This window comes from Camelus ferus, chromosome 12 (assembly GCF_009834535.1).
Source record: "Camelus ferus isolate YT-003-E chromosome 12, BCGSAC_Cfer_1.0, whole genome shotgun sequence".
Lineage (NCBI taxonomy): Eukaryota > Metazoa > Chordata > Mammalia > Artiodactyla > Camelidae > Camelus > Camelus ferus.
This window is the reverse complement of record NC_045707.1, coordinates 6,552,971-6,570,929: the sequence shown is the minus strand read 5'-3', so window position 1 is coordinate 6,570,929 and position 17,959 is coordinate 6,552,971. Positions and strand designations below refer to the sequence as shown.

General features: G+C 49.3%; 1 protein-coding gene across 1 annotated transcript; it reads left to right on the top strand.

Moving 5' to 3' along the window:
* Positions 1-4,347: 4,347 nt before the first annotated feature.
* CENPM (centromere protein M) lies at positions 4,348-16,269 on the top strand. The gene is made up of 6 exons (XM_006174695.3): positions 4,348-4,475; positions 5,029-5,108; positions 7,882-7,974; positions 9,876-9,955; positions 11,095-11,186; positions 15,848-16,269. Exons 1-6 carry the CDS (start codon positions 4,419-4,421, stop codon positions 15,986-15,988), a joined length of 543 nt encoding a protein of 180 aa, XP_006174757.1. The 5' UTR covers positions 4,348-4,418; the 3' UTR covers positions 15,989-16,269.
* The last annotated feature ends 1,690 nt before the right edge of the window (positions 16,270-17,959 follow it).

Sequence of the window (17,959 nt, the reverse complement as noted above, 5' to 3'; positions counted from 1 at the left end):
AGACTGATACTGAGTCTGGATGCATTGGTCCAATGTGGCATTTGTCACAGGCCAGACACTGCTCTCAGTGCTTTATTTATATTAACCCATTGATTGGTCATCCAAGGTCACACAGCAAGAAAGTGGCAACGCCAGGCTCCATTCAGGGGCTGCCCCTCCTGGTTCTCCCTCACCAGCCCCAGAGTCCCCCTGGCTGGAATATGGACTGAGATAGTCATGGCTTCTAGGCACTGAGCCCCCCATATGCCAGGCATGGCCCCCACATCACTTCATCTGGTCCTCCAGCTGGGTAGGTGCTAAAGCCCATGATGCATTGAGGCAGCTGCAGCTCAGAGAGGTGAAGCTGCTTACCCTCTTCTCCTTCAAGGTCACTCAGCTTCTCAGTGACAAAGCCAGGGGATTGGAGCAGGGGTGAGGGGTTCACCTCCCAAGCCCACATCCTCCCTCCTGTGCTATAGACAGGGCCTGCAAAGTGTCAGGTGCCCAGTGACCATTCCATAAACAGCAAGAGTTATTGTCTCAGGAGGAGAGAGCATCCCTGGAGGCCCATGGGGTGGGGAAAAGACTTCAAGGAACCACCTCTCCAAGGAGTCCATTCCCAGAAACCAAGCATGTGCAGGTGGGAAAGGCAGTGGGCGAAATGGCTTCAGGGCCTGGGTCCCCCCCACCCGACCCCACAGATACCCTGCCAGGTTTAGGACCATCTGGGAGTGCTACAAGAGTGGTGGGGTCCTGTCCAGCATATATGGGGAAAGGAGAGTGAGTTCAAGTTCACAAAGGGGTTTTGTTAAGATATAAGGTACATACAATAAAATACAAATCTTAAGTGATGAGTTTTTACCTGTGCATACACCTGTGCAAACAAAACCCAGATCATGTCTAGAATATTTCCAGCACCCCAGACAATTCCCTCCTGCCTCTTGCCAGTCAATACCCCCTTCCCAAAGGCACCCACTGATCTGATCTGTGTCACCATAGATCAGTCTTGACTGTATTTGTATTTCACATGCATGGAGTCGTAAAGCACGTGCTCTTTTGTGTCTGGCTTCCTTCGCTCAGCACAATGCTTTTGCTCTCCATTGATGATGCTGCTCGTATCAGTGCACCACAGCTTGTTTATCTGTTCACCACTGAAGGACATTTGGGTTGTTTCCAGTGTTGGACTATTACGTGCACAGCCGCCCAAGTGCTGTTCAACAGCTTGGAGTCGGAGGGCAGAGGGGAGTTGGGGGAGGGAAGAGAAAGGGGCACAGAGAAACTTTTGGAAGTAACGGACATGTTCATTATCTTGACTGTGGTGATGGCTTCCTGGCTGTACATGAATGTCAAAACTTACCAAAGTGTACACTTTAAATATGTGTAGCTTATTACATGTCAATTATACCTTAATAAATCTGTTTTTTAAAGTGTTCAGTGACCCTTAGATATTGTTTTAGTCTCTTGAGGCTTTATTCACATGAAAGTTTACGGGAAATTCAATATGTATAGAGATAAAGTCAGAGTTGATTCTGTTAAATGGTGATTAAATGGTGAGTTTCTGGGCCCCACCCACTCAGCTTCCTCCTGCCCCGCACAGTGCCCCTGAGCCATCTTCCCAGGGTTCCACAGAAGCCAATTTGAAAAACACTGGCCCGGAGGGTCTCTGATGGCCCTGCAAGCTCTGTGTGTTGATGGAAGAAGAAACTCCAGGCCTGGGTCTGGCCTTCCTGCCAGTTTCTAACCTTCCTCACAGCATGGATCTTACACACAACTATTTTCTATTGCACGACCATCGGACAAGCACCAACTCACCTTGACACCTCAGCCAGCAGTCACCTCCCCAGTAAAGTGTGGCAGGAGCTCCACAGAGAGTCTTAATGCATCTTCCTCGGGCTCCAGCTGCTTCCGAGGGTGGCTCTCACCCACTGTGCTGCCTTTGGTCGTTGTTATCTGCCCGTCCACCACTGATAACTTGCTGAAGCATGGATGACATTTCCGTGCCTGGGTCACAGTGCCCAGCACCCAGCCCGGCCCAAGGTAGGCCATCAGCTCAGGTTGATCGAACGCATCTCAGCTCAGCCCTCCTGGAAAGTGCTGACCAGAGCCCAAAATCTTTCCTTGACTCTCTAAGGGCCTCAGTCACCAGGCCCTCGATTGCCTCTCTAGCTTCATCCCCTCCACCCCTCACCCCACCTGCTTCAGCCACTGGCCTCCTTGCTGTCCCTCAGAAGTGTCAGGAATGCCCCCCACTTGGGGTCTTAGCGCTTGCCCAAATCCCAAAAGGGTTCTGTCCAAATCCTCTTCTTCACTATATTTAATTGGCTCCTCTCTCACTGCATTCAGACATCTGCTCAAACATCACCTTCTTAGAGAGGCTTCCTCCAATCTGAAGTAGCTCTTCCGACACATCACCATTTGTCCCCTACCCACCTTACTTTATTTTCCTAGGACTTACACTACCTGACTGTCAAGGAGTCCCCTCCACACCCCATGACATAGGGAATCAAAGCAGCCGTTGTGCTGCGGCAGGGGCTCCATAAAGCCATGTACTTCCTGCTCTTTCTAAGCAAGATATAGTTTGGTCTGCAATGAGAAGGATTTAGGTCAGACAGGGAGTAGGCCTCTGTTGTCCCAGATGTCATACCAGCGAGCACACTGTGTGATCGTGGTCTGACACCCCCACCACACTGAGATGATCAGTGATGTCTGGTTCATCTGGTTCTCAGGGTGGGGCACTGGATCTGCCCTAGGAAATGAGGAATGAATCACTGCTGAGAACAAATGGATGGATGTAACCAATTCATTCATTCACTCAACAAATATGTATTGAGCAACTACTATGTACTACGCACTTTTTAAAGTGCTGGACATACAAACTGAGAAAATCTTTTCCCTTGTGTATTTTATGATCTAGTTGGAGAGACAGACAATAAGCAGGTAATTACATAACTGTTGGGGAAGCAAACTGCCATGGGCCCTGAGTCCCTGCAAGTTCTTGCTGGGTATGCCAAGAAAGCAAGGCCCTGAAAGCTCTTTACCCAAGACATTTCTTAGGGTTGTGTTTACAGCAAGCAACCCTGAGGGATGAGGCAACATCTCCCCCCAGACAAAGAATAGGCATGCCTACCACTCACCATAAAAGCAGTGAATCTCTCATTTCTGTGTTCCTCTCCTATAATGCCATCCATGAGGTATACAGGCAAATGTGATGGGTTCTTTGCAGGGCTTGGGGGACACGGGAAACTGACAAAAACAAATGTAAAGCCCCAGCTACTGCTTTTACCATGAATAATAATGTCCTTTGTCCCTTTCCCAGGAGTTTCAAGACTTCTGCAGCATCCCTGAAAAGGTAACAAACTATTGTTAAACAGAAATAAATAGTAACAGTTGATACTGAACAGTTGATTAGTTTGTAAAATCTCAGATGCTGCAAAGCTCTAGACAAGATGTGAAGATTAGTGCTGTTGAGAAAAATGAGCCGAAAAGGGGAGAATGAGATGATGGGAAGGCTTGCTATTTTAGATAGAGTCGTTAAGAAAGGCCCCTCTGAAAAGGCGATATTGCAGAAGACACATGAATTAAATAAGGGGAAAAGCCAGGTGACTATTCGGGAGAACAGCATTTCAGCCAGAGGCAACCAGAGGGGCAGATGTCCTAGAGTGGGTGACAGAGGCAGAAGAGCAGAAGATGAGGTCGGAGGGGTGGTCAGAACACACAGAGCTTCAAAGGCCATGTAAGGCTTTTGCAATGTACTCTGAGTGAGAAGGGAACTCTTGGTGGGTTTTGACTAGAGAAGTGTCCTGCTCTGATTTCTGTTTTAAAAGGCTGACTCTGATTGCTGTGTGGAGAATAGCTGGTAGCCCTGGAGACCAAGGTGGAAGCAGGGAGCTAGTGAGAAAGCTGTTACAACAGACCTGACTGAGAGATGACAGCGGCTTATCCTGGTGGTGGAGTGGAGGTACTGAGAAATGGTCAGCCTCTAGATGCATTTTAAGAATAGAACCTGCAGGCCTGCTCACGCTTTGGTTGTGAGGTGCGGAGAAGAGGAGACAAGAATGACCCAAGCTTTTGTTCAGCAGCTGCAAGGACTGAGTCAACTGAGATGGAGAAGATGTGGAGGGACAAGAAAGGAGTCAAGAACATTGTGAATGGGCATGAATGAAAGAAAATGACTGAATGAGTCACTGATCATCTTCTTTGTTCCGGGAATGAAATAAAAGTCCTGCCCCGAAGGCACCACCTTATGTGCCTAGGATCAGCGCTGGAACCTCTCCTCAGAAAAGGAGGCAGCGGTCCCTTTAAGAGAACGTCGCCCCGCCTCCACCAAGCCCCGCCCAGGCAGTGTCACGTGCCCCGCGATCACGCAAAGGGGGCGGGCCACAGGGTAGTTTGAAAGCCCCGCGCGCGTCGCAGGAGCGGTGGTTTGGCCTCTCGCTGGGATGTCGGTGTTGCGGCCGCTGGACAAGCTGCCTGGCCTGAACACGGCCACCATCTTGGTAGGTGTCAACAGCCCCGCTTCCCCCGGCCGCATCTCCTCCTTGACTGCGCCCCGGCCTCCGGGTAACCAGGTCTCTCTCAGATGCTGGCGCGGGCTATCTGAAGAGTGTGGTGGGCGGAGGAGCCATACTCCGAACCAATCGGAGTAGCCGCCCTCTTTAGGCTGAAGGACGTCTCCACCAATACGTGCGCGGCGGGCTCTTTCCCAGTTTCTGATTGGTGGGGCGGCTGGGCGGGGAGACCGTGAGCCGACTGGGTGCCGGGTTTCCGAGATTCGGTTTTGCCGCTTCTTAGGGTCCGACCTACCGGAGAGACAAGGCTGTCCCAGGGGAAGTCCGGGGAGATAATGAGTGCTGTCCGAACAGGACCGGAGCGGGTGCAAATCTCAGGCTCTCACCTGTGCCTGGCGGAGCCCTCTTGGTAAAGGGCGACTCGCGTGCTGGAGCCGAAATCTGGAGTCGCAGCCGCCTTGGGTCTGTGGCCTGATCCCCAGGCCTTCCAGCGGTTCTACTGTGCCGAGGTGTCAGTCGGCTGCTTTCTCTCTCTGGGCAGCTGGTGGGCACGGACGATGTTCTTCTGCAGCAGCTGGCCGGTTCGATGCTCAAGGAGGACTGCGCCTCGGAGCTCAAGGTGTAAGTAGTCTCATGCCCAGGGTTGGGGGGTGGGATGGGGACTGTAGCCTGGGCGGGGCGGGGCGGGGCGGGGTGCGGGGGGAAGCGGGCCGCTAGAGAGGCAGGCATAGGTGTAACTGGCAGGGTGGCCAGCCCCTCGGAGTCTCTGTCCTAACGCTTGATCTGTCCCTCTAAGATATCCTCCATCACTCTGCAACATGCTTGTTCTATTTTCCTCTAGGACTTGTCACCATAAGAAATTTCCTTGTTCACATGTTTGTTTACTTGTTTCCATTCTGACACCTGAGGGCCCCAAGGCCAGCCCCTTGAGGGCAAGGACTTTGACTTTTGCTCAATGATGTATCCCCAGTACCTTGAGCAGTACTTGGCACAGAGTAGATGCTCAGATACTCCCAGATTTGGAGAAAAGGTGACTAAAAAAGTCTGTTTTCCTTTCTTTTTTCTAACTAGTGGGGAGTAGAAGCTGCTGGCGGGAGTCAAGTGACTGAATATATGTGGGTATCATTCACCATAATAGATAACTCCAGGGGTCCGTGTTGAAGGAGAATGATTCAAATCTGAGGATATTTACCCCATGGGAATTGGAAATGCCCCTTAGTAGGTAGAATAAACCCTGGTTGAGCACTTTAACGAATCTCTGATAAGGGAACATAATCTTTCCCTCGAAATAAAGCTTGTTCATAGGTCCATCTTTGCTCTTCCTATCTTGCCAGGCTCTTAGGCTATAGAACGTCAAACATAATAACCAATAATTTCAAACCCATAGCTCAAAAGTAGGAAAGGGTAAAAAAATGATTCATTTAATTAACATCAGAGTAAATGGAAAATGTGGACAAAATTGCCTACATTGAGCCAGACGGAAAGAAGTGTCATGGAAACCACTGCCAAAAAAGAGCAAGTCACATGACATGCAAAAATCTGATGAAGAACCCACTCTGGAAAAAGGAGAAGAAATCTCTTTGTTGAGTGCTTTGTGCCATTGAGAAATTTAATAATAACATGGATTTTTAAAAAATGCATTCAGAGACCAAATGATAAAACAACAGAATGAGAGGAAAGGGAGGTTGCAGAGCTAAGGCAAAAAAAGGTCAAAAATTAATACCATATGAGATCTGTCTAGTAAATACAGAGGAACAGCAAGATCAGAGTAGATGTGCTTAAAATTTTAATTCTTTACAAAGAAGAAAGATTTGAAAAAAGTCACAGCAGAAGTGTTCAAAATGTAATAGAAGAAAACTTCCCTGGAGTGAGTGAAGAGTTGAATTTGTTCATTAAAAAGGGTACATATATCTTGCTCCAGGAAAAATGGGCACAGAACACTTTATGTCAAGTTATATCCTAGTTAAGTTATTGAACGTTAAGAGTAAATAATTCTTCAGACTTTTTGGCAGGAAAAATAAATCACCCATATGGTCACCTGTTTATTCTATTGCCAAATATTTCCAGCTCTCTGAATTTGGAGCATTTAGCAGGAACCAGGATTGCTGGTTTTGACCTTTTGTGGTTGTATTGGGTTGTATGACCTGTTGTGGTTGTGTGGTTGTGTGTGTGTGACTAGTTCTGGCCAATGAGCTGGAAGCAAAAATGATTGTCTCTGTATTGCTGAAGTATTTAATTGCCAGTGGGAGACCTTCCTCAATACCCTCTTCCTCTCCCGTGGCAACCAGCAGTGTTCTAGAGCGACAGCTTCATCAGCTGAGGTCCAAAGTTATGGTTAGAGCAGAATACAAATCTGTATCATAATAACAATAATAATAATACAAATGTGTGTTTGTAAGTCTTGTTCAAATGGAAGGATAAATTTATAAGAATGTTAAATTTCTCACTTTCCTTAATAGAGAATCAATCCAGTATAGATAAAATTAAAACATATAGTTAAAAATAATACCAACGTACTAATTTTTTCATAATCTTTTTAAATTGGATTCTTTCAGGAAGTAATTCCTTATGAATAAAAAATAATTTATCTAAAGTTCATCTTTTTTTTCAGTTCTACTTTAGTTATTTTGCTTCTACTAAATTCAAATAAAATTAATACTATTATCCTTTTTAAAATTACGTCTACTGTATTCTGGTATCTGAATGTGTATATGTTATGTACATGGAGAGATGTTTAGAAAAATGTTCTAATGTTAACAGTAGTAGTATCTAGGTAACTGGACTTTTAGGAGTATACTTTTTTTAAACTTTCCTGGTTTTTATACTTTTTGGTATTCTTGAATTATAAGCTGAGGGGTGGGGGCAGATGGGTAATAGGAATATGTGGAAATGGGGAGAAGTAGAGGGTTAAAAAAAAGGACTTTCAGGTGGTATTCAACAATCTGAAACCAAGTCAGACAAGAAGGATGAGGGTAACTTGTCTGAGGTCACACAGCTGATCATTGTCAGATCTGGGATTTGACTTCTATCTGACTACAGAGGGCTTCAGTCTTAACCCCTAAGTTTCACAGTCCAGCATCCCCTCTTCCAAGCCTGGTCTCCCTTGCAGCATGCAGTGTAGATGGCTAGCCTCCTGCCATCTTCTATCCCAAACTCCCTCTTGCCAAGGCAGTTAACTAAACGTCCTGGCAGGGGAGTAAAGCAGGAGCAATCTGGATGGGACCAGCTCTGCTCTGCCCCTGTGCTCACCTGAGGAGTGTTGACCATAAGAGCTTCAGCTGAATAGGTGAGGAGCGCTTGGCAGCCTCTTCCCCAGTGAAGGGTAGCATGTGAATGAATGCTGCTTATGATGTGGGCACATATATCTTTAGTCCTGCAATTTCTTGTTTTCCAGCCACTTGGCAAAGTCCCTCCCGCTGCCCTCCGATGTGAATCGGCCCCGAATTGACTTGATTGTGTTCGTGGTCAACCTTCACAGCCAACACAGGTGAGAGCCAGAGGATGTCAGGGCTCAGGCAGACCTGGCTTAGGGATGTGCTGGGATGGTGACCTCACTTGTGATGGGAAGGAGAGAAGACGAAGAGGTTGCCTGGAGTTAACCTAGAGAGTGAGGAGGGGGGAGCCAGTGGCCAATGCAAGATGTTTAAAAGACATTGATAAATCCCCGCAGTGTCATCTGTCACTTAGCTAAAGCTCTCTGAGGTCACTCTGTGTCCCTGATAGCAGGCACAGATATAAGTGAAACATAAGGTGCTCCTAGTCCCTTAGGGGAAGAAGCTAGACTTTTGAGCAGACAGTTACAGTCCCTGGGATATGTACTGCAAAAGAAGGAAGCATTGGGCTGTGTGAGCCCAAACAAGACTCTCAGGATTTAGGTCAGGGTAGACTTTCTAGTGGAGGTGACATCTAAATAGACACCTGAAAGATGAGATGGCTCTTTGGCCAGGAGACAACAGATTCCTTCATCACTCCCTAGACACCGTTGAATGAAATCCTTGACCCAGAAGGTCAGAGTACCCTTGCTGAGGGGAAAATAGTGTTTTCATACAATTGATATGACCGAATCACTGTAACCTTATTGGAAAGCAATTTGGCGATACTTAATCTACACTGAAAGAAGTGTAGACATACTATGACCCAGCCATTCCACTGCTAGCATCTGTTCTGCAGAAACATTTGCTTGAATGTGTAAGGATATGTGTAAAAGAATGTTCATGCACACAAATGAGCTTGTTTACAAAACAGAAAGACTCACAGACATAGGAAACAAACTTATGGTTACCAAAAGGAAAAGGGGGGGATAAATTAGGAGTTTGGGATTAGCAGGTACAAAGTACTATAGACAAATAGATAAACAACAGGGTCCTACTATAGAGCACAGGGAGCTATATTCAATAGCCTGTAATAACCTATAATGAAAAACAATATATGTATGTATAACTGAATCAGTATGCGGTACACCGGAAACTAACACAACGTTGTAAATCAACTCCACTTCAATTTTTCTTTTTCTTTTTTTTTTTTTCTTTTAAGTTTTCTTTTTTTGGGGGGTGGGTAATCAGATTTATTTATTTATTTTTTTTTTTGGAGGCAGTACTGGGGATTGAACCCAGGTCCTTGGGTATGCTAAGCATGCACTGTACCGCTTGAGCTATACCCTCCCCGCTGCACTTCCATTTTTCAAAAAAGAAAGGGCAAAAGAATGTTCATGCAGCATTCTTTGTAATGGTGAAAAACCATTTAAGGGTCCAACACAGGGAAAATAGTCAGTTTGTGGTTCTGTGTGGTCATTCCAGAGAATGTAACAGGACGTCAAACCCAACTAGACCCAACTAGATGCTTATACATATCACTGTCTGTATTTTCATATGAAAAAAATTCCAGAAGAATTACACAATTAAACAAACTGTTGGTGGCAGTTATCTCTGGGGAGTTGAGACTGGAGGGTGGTGCTGGAGGCCAGGGACTTTTACTTTCTACTTACACACCCATATTTACTATTTGATTATTTTACAAACGAGTCACTTTGTAATTAAAAGTAGTTTTAAGAAATGAAAGGACAGTTGTGTGTGGGGAGGTGGTGTAGTAGATCAAAGGTGGAGTATGTGCTTAGCATGCAGAAGGTCCTGGCTTCAACCCCCAGCACCTCCACTAAAAAAATAAGTAAGTAAAAATGAGTAAGTAAGTAGATAAATAAATAAATAAATAACTCCTCCCCCCAAAAAAGTTATTTAAAAAAAATGGAAGGACAGAGTATGCCTCTAGGGCTATTTCCCATCACCCTCATCTCATCCTCTGGCCTCTGTGGGATCAGAGTGGGGGCCTCTGCTTTCCCTGTTGGAAGATTTGTCCTCCGGTTTGTTTTCTTGCCCTGGCCTGGCCTCCCAGCCTCCGGAACGTAGAGGAGTCCCTGCACCACGTGGACTCCACCTTCTTCCTGGGGAAGGTGAGCTTCCTCGCCACAGGTGGTAAGTCCATCCCTCTTCTCCGGCGCTGCCCACCTTGACCCAGGGTGAGCCGTGGCTGGACCTGTGGGAGGCCCCTCGCTAAGGCAGCCTGGGTGATGGAAAGAACATGGGCTTTGGGATCTGACCTGTTGTTGGTCTTTATAAAGCGAGTCTGAGCTGATCATTCTCCCAGGTTAATTCTGCTGAGATAATTGCTCAGAGGTGCCTAATGGCTCTCTCTGGCTTTCAGAGTAAAATCCAAACTCCTGTAAAGGCACAGAGTATTTCGCAGTTTGGCCTCTGCCTTCCTGTCCTGTCTCATCTATTACTCCTCCGTTCTTTGGTTCAGCTTATAGTTCTCTGAACAAGTCCTGCTGTCCCTGAGACTGTAATGTTAACAAGGGAAATGATACTAGCTCACCTGTATTGAGCACTCCGTGCACCCCAGATACTGCTTTGTTTCTGTATCACTTAACCTTCACAACAAACAACCCTGGGAGGTGGGTACCATTTTCTCTATTCTACAGCTGAGGAAACTGTGGCCACGAGGTTAGGTAACTTGCCCAAGGCCCACAGCTAAACGGGTAAGAGCAGAGATTCACACCTAGAAGTCATATTCCAGAGCCTGTGCCTTTAATGGTTATATGGTGTGGCTTCTCTCAAATACTTTTCCTCTTTGTCTGCCTAACCACTATCTTCTGTCTCCTGGGGGATGCCTTCCTGACCAGCCCTACAGTCTGGGCCACTGGGGCTTCCATCCTCCACATGTCTCTGCCAGAGACTCCCCACCCTTCTGCCTCCACTGACGGCGTGTCTGCCCCCCAGCTGCACTGTGACTCCTTGGTAAATGAATGAACGCCAGGTCATTCCTATATATTAATTCATTGAATCTCTATAGTAACTCAGTGGGGAAGAGGCTGTTACTAACCTCATCTGAGAGGTGAGGAAACTCGTATTTTCATAGAGGACTCTATCAAAGCCCCTTCAGCCTTATTTTCTGATTTGATGATCTTGACTGTCCCTGAAAAGGTAGAACAGGATTGCCCCCCCACTGACTGGTAAGAAACTGAGGCCCAGAGGAGGGAGGTGAATTTCTTCACCCAGTGCTCCCTAGATTACAGCCATGCGGGTGGAGATTATGGGCTGTGTCTTCTCTGCAGCTGGGCAGGAGAGCCACTGCAGCGTTCACCGGAACACCGTCGTGAAGCTGGCCCACACCTACCGCAGCCCCCTGCTGTTCTGTGACCTGGAGGTGAGGACGCTGCTCACATGGCAGGGCCGGGGCAGTCAGCACACAGTAGACATGTCAGGAATGATGCTTCTTGGAGGGTCGCCGAGTACCTGAGTGAAAGGGCACTAGATGTGGAGACAAGACCCCTGTTTGAATCCTGGCTTTTGCGCTCACTGTCCTTGGGTGGGTCACCGTGAGTAAGCCTTGGGGTGCACACACGTAAAGCAGGGTGACGCTGGTTGGATACATAGGTGTCAGTTCTGCCCTGCCTCGCTTCGGCTGGTGTTTCGCACAAGGTGAATCCTAATTGCGCAGGTAGCAAAGCAGATTTCTATTTTGCTGATGAATTTTGCTCCTCAGCCTCTTTCTGCAGCATGGATCCTGGTGACTTTCTGCTAAAGGGTGCTCAGCAGGAGTTGACGCTGCTCCCTCTGGGAGGCCAGCTAAGGGTTCCCAGGGCCTGGGCTGCCCCATCTGTGCACCAGGCATTGTCAGTTGGTTTTGGGGTCTGTCTGTTGGTTTTGAGGTTCATTTTAAAGATTTGTGTTTCTGTTCTGTTCTGGATCTTGCACCTGTTCCCAAAGGCAAAGTGATAACCTTCGAGGGAACTGAGTCAGCATGTGGTCCCTCAGCACCACCTAACCAGGAGTTCTTACTCTGGGGTCTGTGGCCTCCTCTGGTCTGAAGGGAGAAGAATTCAGGGTATTTGTGAACTTGGACGAGAAAAAAATTACTTCTTATTTTCACTAACCTCTAAGTGATATTTAGCATTATGAATGTAGGCAAGAGATGTCAGTAGTATTAGCAGAACCTGTGACTCTTAGCAATAGAAACACAGGCATTGCCACAGCTCACAGGGATGGGGGCAGCTCTCATTGCTATTCAGCAGTGCAGAAGTCATTAGACTGAGCTAGATGCCTTCATTCAGTGCATCGGTAAAGATGCACATACCACTCCATCACGAGTTGGTGTTTCATATTTGATGACTGTTTTAAGAACCCCGACCAGACCAATGCTCTGATCTCACAGATAGGACCTGAGGTCCCTGGCATGCCTGAATTACCTGCCCCTGCCAGACTTTTCTCGTATCAGAAGAAGCGGAGGAGAGGGCATAACTTAAGCGGTAGAGTGCATACTTAGCATGCACCAGGTCCTGGACTCAATCCCCAGTACCTCCTCAAAAAATAAAAATAAATAAGTAACCCTAATTACTTGCCCCACCTCATCCCCGCAAAAAAATAAGAGGTGACTTGCTCACAGTCACACAGCTCGTAAGTCAGCAGAGTCAGGTTGGTTGGCAGCTGTCTCTTTCCGTCTTAGCGAGCTGACTGTGTGTCTTTGAATAAGTCACTACCACCCACCGAACCCCTCCTTCCTTTTCTTATCTCTAAAAGGAAATCCCACTCTACTCCAGCTGAGGTGCCACTTACCTTTGTGATGGGTGGCGCAGTTCTGCACTTAGCCACGAGGTGGCAGTCTGTACCTCGTCGTGGGTTGTCCTCTAGCCCAAGAACTTCTCTCAAAAAAGGTCTGTGGCGGACTTCCTATTTCCAGCCAGCAGCAGGCCTGCTGAGAACCTAGACCCAGCATTCTCTCATAAGAGGCACCCAGTGTTTGGACAGTGAACATTCCTCGTATCTGTTTTGTCCTTTTTGGGGTGCACTCCTCTGTAGAATCAAATTTGAGCCTGGCCATATTTTGAGGCCTTTGCATGGCAGAAATAATTGGCTCCTTTTTAACAGATGAGGAAACACACCCAAGGAGGTGTGGGATTCGCCCAGTGAAATTATTCCCCAACGCCATTGATAGGGCCCTGTGCTGGTCGCTGAGAACACAGATGCCTCAGACATTGGCCCTGCCTCTCAGCATGGAGTGTGATAGCTGATAGCCTGGCGTGTGATAAATGCAGCAGCAGAAGGGTCTACAGAGCTTTGGAAGCCTGGCAGTGGAGTTCAGTCTTTTCTTCCTGGAGGTGATGGGGCAGTTGTGATGTGGTCAGATGTGGGTTTTGGGGCCACGTCTCTTGGAGTATGATGTGTGGATTGGAAGAGGCCTGGCCAGAGGCAGCAGCAGCTTGTAGATATGTTTTGGAGGCTATTGCCAAATCCGGGCCTCTGTGCCCCAGTACTGAATTGAAATCTGGAGACAGAGTCTTGGGTGAAGTAGAAAAGAATAGCTTTATATCTTGGCCAGGGAAACGGGATCACAGGAGGCTAATGCCTCAAGACTGTGAACCCATCTTGGAGAGGGGTAGTAGGGAGTTTCAGAGTAAGAGTCCAAGGAACAGAGCTTCTGATAAACATCTGTGCTGGGCAGGGGCTGCATTCCTTCCTTCCAGATGCCTTTGGTAATCGCTGTGCTGGCATCACCGTCACTGGGGTCTGGAGACAGAGCCTCCCGCCCTGGGGGTTAATCAAACAGTGATTTCTCTATCTTGGTGTCTGGAACAAAGGGTACTCAAGGGGGAGGGAGAATGCTCTAGGCAAAGGGAAATATGTAGTTTAGAAGCAGGCTAGAGTGTGCTTTAGCATGAGGGAAGCCATTTTAGGTTACTACTATGCAGTTACAAATATTGTATGGTTGCAAATGCCCCACTGTTAATCTGCTCCTTCCATCTGATGGTGGTGTTTTGGCATCTGTAAAACTCAGGAAGTATGTATGAGATACTGTTATGTAGGTACTTCTGAGAGAAGCTACAGCGGAGCCTAGGGGGGAGGGATCCGTCCCGGCAAGGCCTTATAGGGTCCTGCGTGGTCACAAGGCAAAGGCCACAGAACTTAGAGTAAGAAGATTTATTCAGCAAGTATTTCTTATATAATCTAAAGATTTATTCAACAAGTATTTCTTAAGTGCCAAGCATTATTCTAGACACTGGAGATGTAAGAGAGAGCAAAACAGGTTTAAAGCTCTTACCTGTGTTCTAGTGGAGGAAACAGTAGAGGTAGAACGTGTGCTGGTTAGAGAATGGAGACTGATGTGTCAGGTGGTGGTGAAGCACTAAGATTTAGATGGGAGTGGAGGAGGGGGCGCACTAAAAACAGTGATCCTTATGTAGACGTGAAGGAAGGTGCCATGGAGCCTCCTGGTGGAAGAGCCCACTAGGCTGGAGAAACAGCAAATGCAAAGGCCCTGAGTTTGGAATCTGCCTGTTGTGTACAAGGTCCACAGGGAGGCACGGCACCTGGAACAGAGCTGGGGGAGATGAGTCAGCGTGACAGTGGGGCCAGATCAGTAGGGCTTTGTGGGTTTTAGTAAGAATAGTGGCTTTCGCTGAGTAAAACTGGAACAGTGGAGGGTGTGGGGCCAGGAAAGGATGCAGCCTGACTTGGGTTTTTATGGGTCCCTCCACCTGTTGGGAGGAGAGTACGCTGATAGGGAGGCAAGGGCAGAAATAGGAAGATAGGCCTGGGGACTGTATCTGGAAGAGTTCTGAGTGGCCTGGACTCAGTGGTGTCCAGGGAAGAGGAAGATGGGATGGTCTGTGATGCTGGGTGTTTCTAGATGGGCCCAACAGATGTGCTGGTGGCCTGGATGCGAGATGTGGGAGGAAGAAGGGTCAGGGTCGTCTCTGGAGTTTTCAGCCTGAGCAACTGGAAGGACAGAGGTGCCTGTGGCTGAGACGGGGACGACTGCAGGTTTGGGGACTCCCAGGAACTCCGACTTGGACATACAAAGACGGAGGTGTCTGTTAGACATTTACACAGAAACAGAGCAGGCAGCGGCATACGTGTGTCTGACATTCAGAGTGTCTGGAGATGCAGTTTGAGCATCATCCTGGAGGTAGATGAGGTCACCCGGGGACTGAGTGTGCAGAGAAGAGCTGCAAAGGCCAAGCCCTGGGGCCCCAGCACTTAGATGCTGGACAAATGAGCAAGCGGCCTGTGAGATAGGAGGAAAAGCCGGGTGAGGGTGGGGTCCTGGGAGCCAGGCAGAAAAAGCCTTTCAAGGAGGGAGGAAGCAGCTGCATCAGATTCTGCTGAGAGGAGAATCTCAGGGAGAATGAGGCCAGTGTGATGAGGACAAGGTGTTACCTCTGGATTTAGAACTGAGGACGTCATGGGTGACAAATGGTGGAGTAAGAGCAGGAGGACTTGAGGATGCCTGGTCTCTGGCTTGGGTGACTGGTGTTGGTGATACCCCTTCCCCAGTTAGAGAGCGAACAGGAGGAGGCCACCCGTTCATCAGGGGAGGACATCTGAACATCATTGTTTGTTCTTCAACAAACATTCATGGAGCATCTCATTTGCCCGCAGTAGCTGGTACCGAGCCCTAGGGTGGTCTTGCCCTGCCCAATCCCACAGCTCCTCTGGGCCCACCAGCCCTTCAAAGGCCCTGACATGGGAACTGTTTGTTGATAGTGCCTCCCTGTCCCCAGTGAGGCCACCCTCTGTCCATCCCTCCTTTCCAGCCCTGTGAGTGTCCTTCTCAGGTTGCTGGTAAGGGAGTCTTTGGAGCCTTTGGAGCCTGTGCTCCCAGGCGTTGGTTGAGACTAGCCCCTGCTCACTGTGTGCCTCTGGACAGTTCACCTAACCTCGCCAGCCCTTCATTTCTTAAGGAGCCAGGGCATGGCCACGATGGCAGCCCCGCCATCCAGCCCCCAGCCCCGCTCTGGAAGCCCTCGGAACTGCCCCGAGTAAGGGAAGCAGGCCGCCTCACCGCTTTGCTCTGCTCTTCCCCTGCAGGTAGAAGGCTTTCGAACCACCATGGCGCAGCGCCTGGTCCGCATGCTGCAGATCTGCGCAGGCCACGTGCCCGGCGTCTCCGCCCTGAACCTGCTGTCCCTGCTGAGGAGCACTGAGAACCCCTCCCTGGAGGACCTGTGAGGGCCACGAGCCCCCGCGGCTGCCTGTCCCCACAGCTTGGTGCCTGACTCAGTAAACATTCGCTCGCTGTGGCTGGAGAGCATGCCAGGGTTTGACAGGCAGCTCCCTGGGGACAAATTCCTCCCTCCCCGGCTGGGCGTGCAAAGCTGGTGGGACTCCAGCCTCCCTCCCACTCCTGCCCCCACGCCCACAGAGCCCAGTGTCTCCATCCGACATGTGAATCTCCTCTTAAGACTGCGTGTGAACAAAGGGTCTGTAGCTAAAAAAAGTGAAAATCCCTGGCCTCGTCTACCACTTTGATTTCGTAGATGAGGAGACTGACTCAGAACAATTAAGAACCTGGGCCGGGGGAGTAGGACTCCCGATCTGACCCCACATCCTGGCCTCGCTGTTCTTACAGGACCTGGTTGTGGCCTGCTAGAGCCTCGGTTTCCCCAAGGTTTAAGTGGAGGTTGTTCTCCTCACCTTGCTGCGTTGTGAGGACTGAGTGCAATGGCAAAGGTGGAAGCCCGAGGCTGTGCCACGCCTGTGCTCGTTGTGTGCTTGAGTGTATTTCATAATAAGTGTGTTAATGCTTGGACAGTGCCAGGTTGCTACTCAATAAGCAGTGATAAGAACTATTTGAAATCACACAGAACTAAGTTCAAAAGCTGGTGTAAATCCAGGAATTACACTGTGAATCCTCAAATTTGTGAGAATCGAGAGAATCTGGCTGGAGGCCTGGTTTCTGGGTTGGCAGCTGGAGATTGTGCAATGACTTTTGCTTTCCTTCTCTTTTGGGTCTAATTAGAATTTATGGAAGTGCCGGGGTTAGCATCCAGAAATCCCATCGGCCAGGTCTGGGCTCAGGCTGCTCCCCTGTAGCTGGGCAGTCACACGAGAGCTGGGGGGAGCGGAGGCCTGGTGGGAGAGGCCTCAGGATCTTAGAGAGCCAGGGCCTGGCTCCTTCCACCCCACCCTGCTTGTGCCCTGGCCTCCATCCTCAGGCCTCAGGGCCATCCCTGCTTGATGCCCTGGACAGTGGCAGCACCGCAGGGCCCCTGCTTTGACGTCATCATGGCAACCGCAGCTCACGGCCTTCACTGAGGATGGGCCAACCTGGAAACTCGGTGCAGGTGTCATGAGGGTAGGGCCTGCCTTTCTCTCCTTGGGGTCCTTCCAGTCCTGGCCCAGCTGCCCCGCTACCAGCGCTCAATAAGGGTTGCAGATGCCTGGCTGGCTTCCAGGCAATCCCCAGGCCCTGCCGAGAACCTCAGCTTTGGGGATTCCAGTTCAGTCCGGGCATCACCTGATGTTCTCAGAGCTTCATGCCTCACTCCTGCCGCCCTCCCGGCAGACCTGTGAGGTTGACAGTGTTTCCTCATTTCAGTTGGCATCAGAGGTGTGCCCACACTCACGTAGCTAATCGGAGGCAGAGCCAACCTCTGGCCCCAGTTCTCTTCTTTATCTCTCTGGTCTTTTCATGCGTCTGATCGTTGAACCAAGGTTTGGGCATCTCTACTGGGCAGACCCTGAGCTGGGAACACAGAAATGGTGGACACGTGCCAGAGAAAGCAGCCATTTGGAAGGGCAGTCCCTTAAAGTGCCATTCCCACCAGTTGGGGTCCCCTTAGCACAGGAGACTTCATGGAGGGGAGGGCGGTGAGCAGGGTGAGAGCACTGGGAGGAGGATGGTGTGGGCCTGGGGCTGGAGCAGGCCTGGGGCCAGCACAGGGGCTGCCCAAGAACTCCCTTGGTATTTGGGAAGAGAGGCCAGCTTCTATGCTGAGGTTGGGGGTGGGTCCGGGCTAAAGGAAGAGGCTGGTGGTGAGCATCAAGGTGTGCACTGGTCTCAGGGGATGGGCAGGATCGGCAGAGGTCCAGAAGGCCCGCCTTCTCCAAGGACCTGCGGCTCCTAGAAACCAGCATTGTTTTCAGCCCTTCAGGAGCCTGGGCCATAAAAGGTGGGGCTTTGCAGGGCCATGTGGAGGG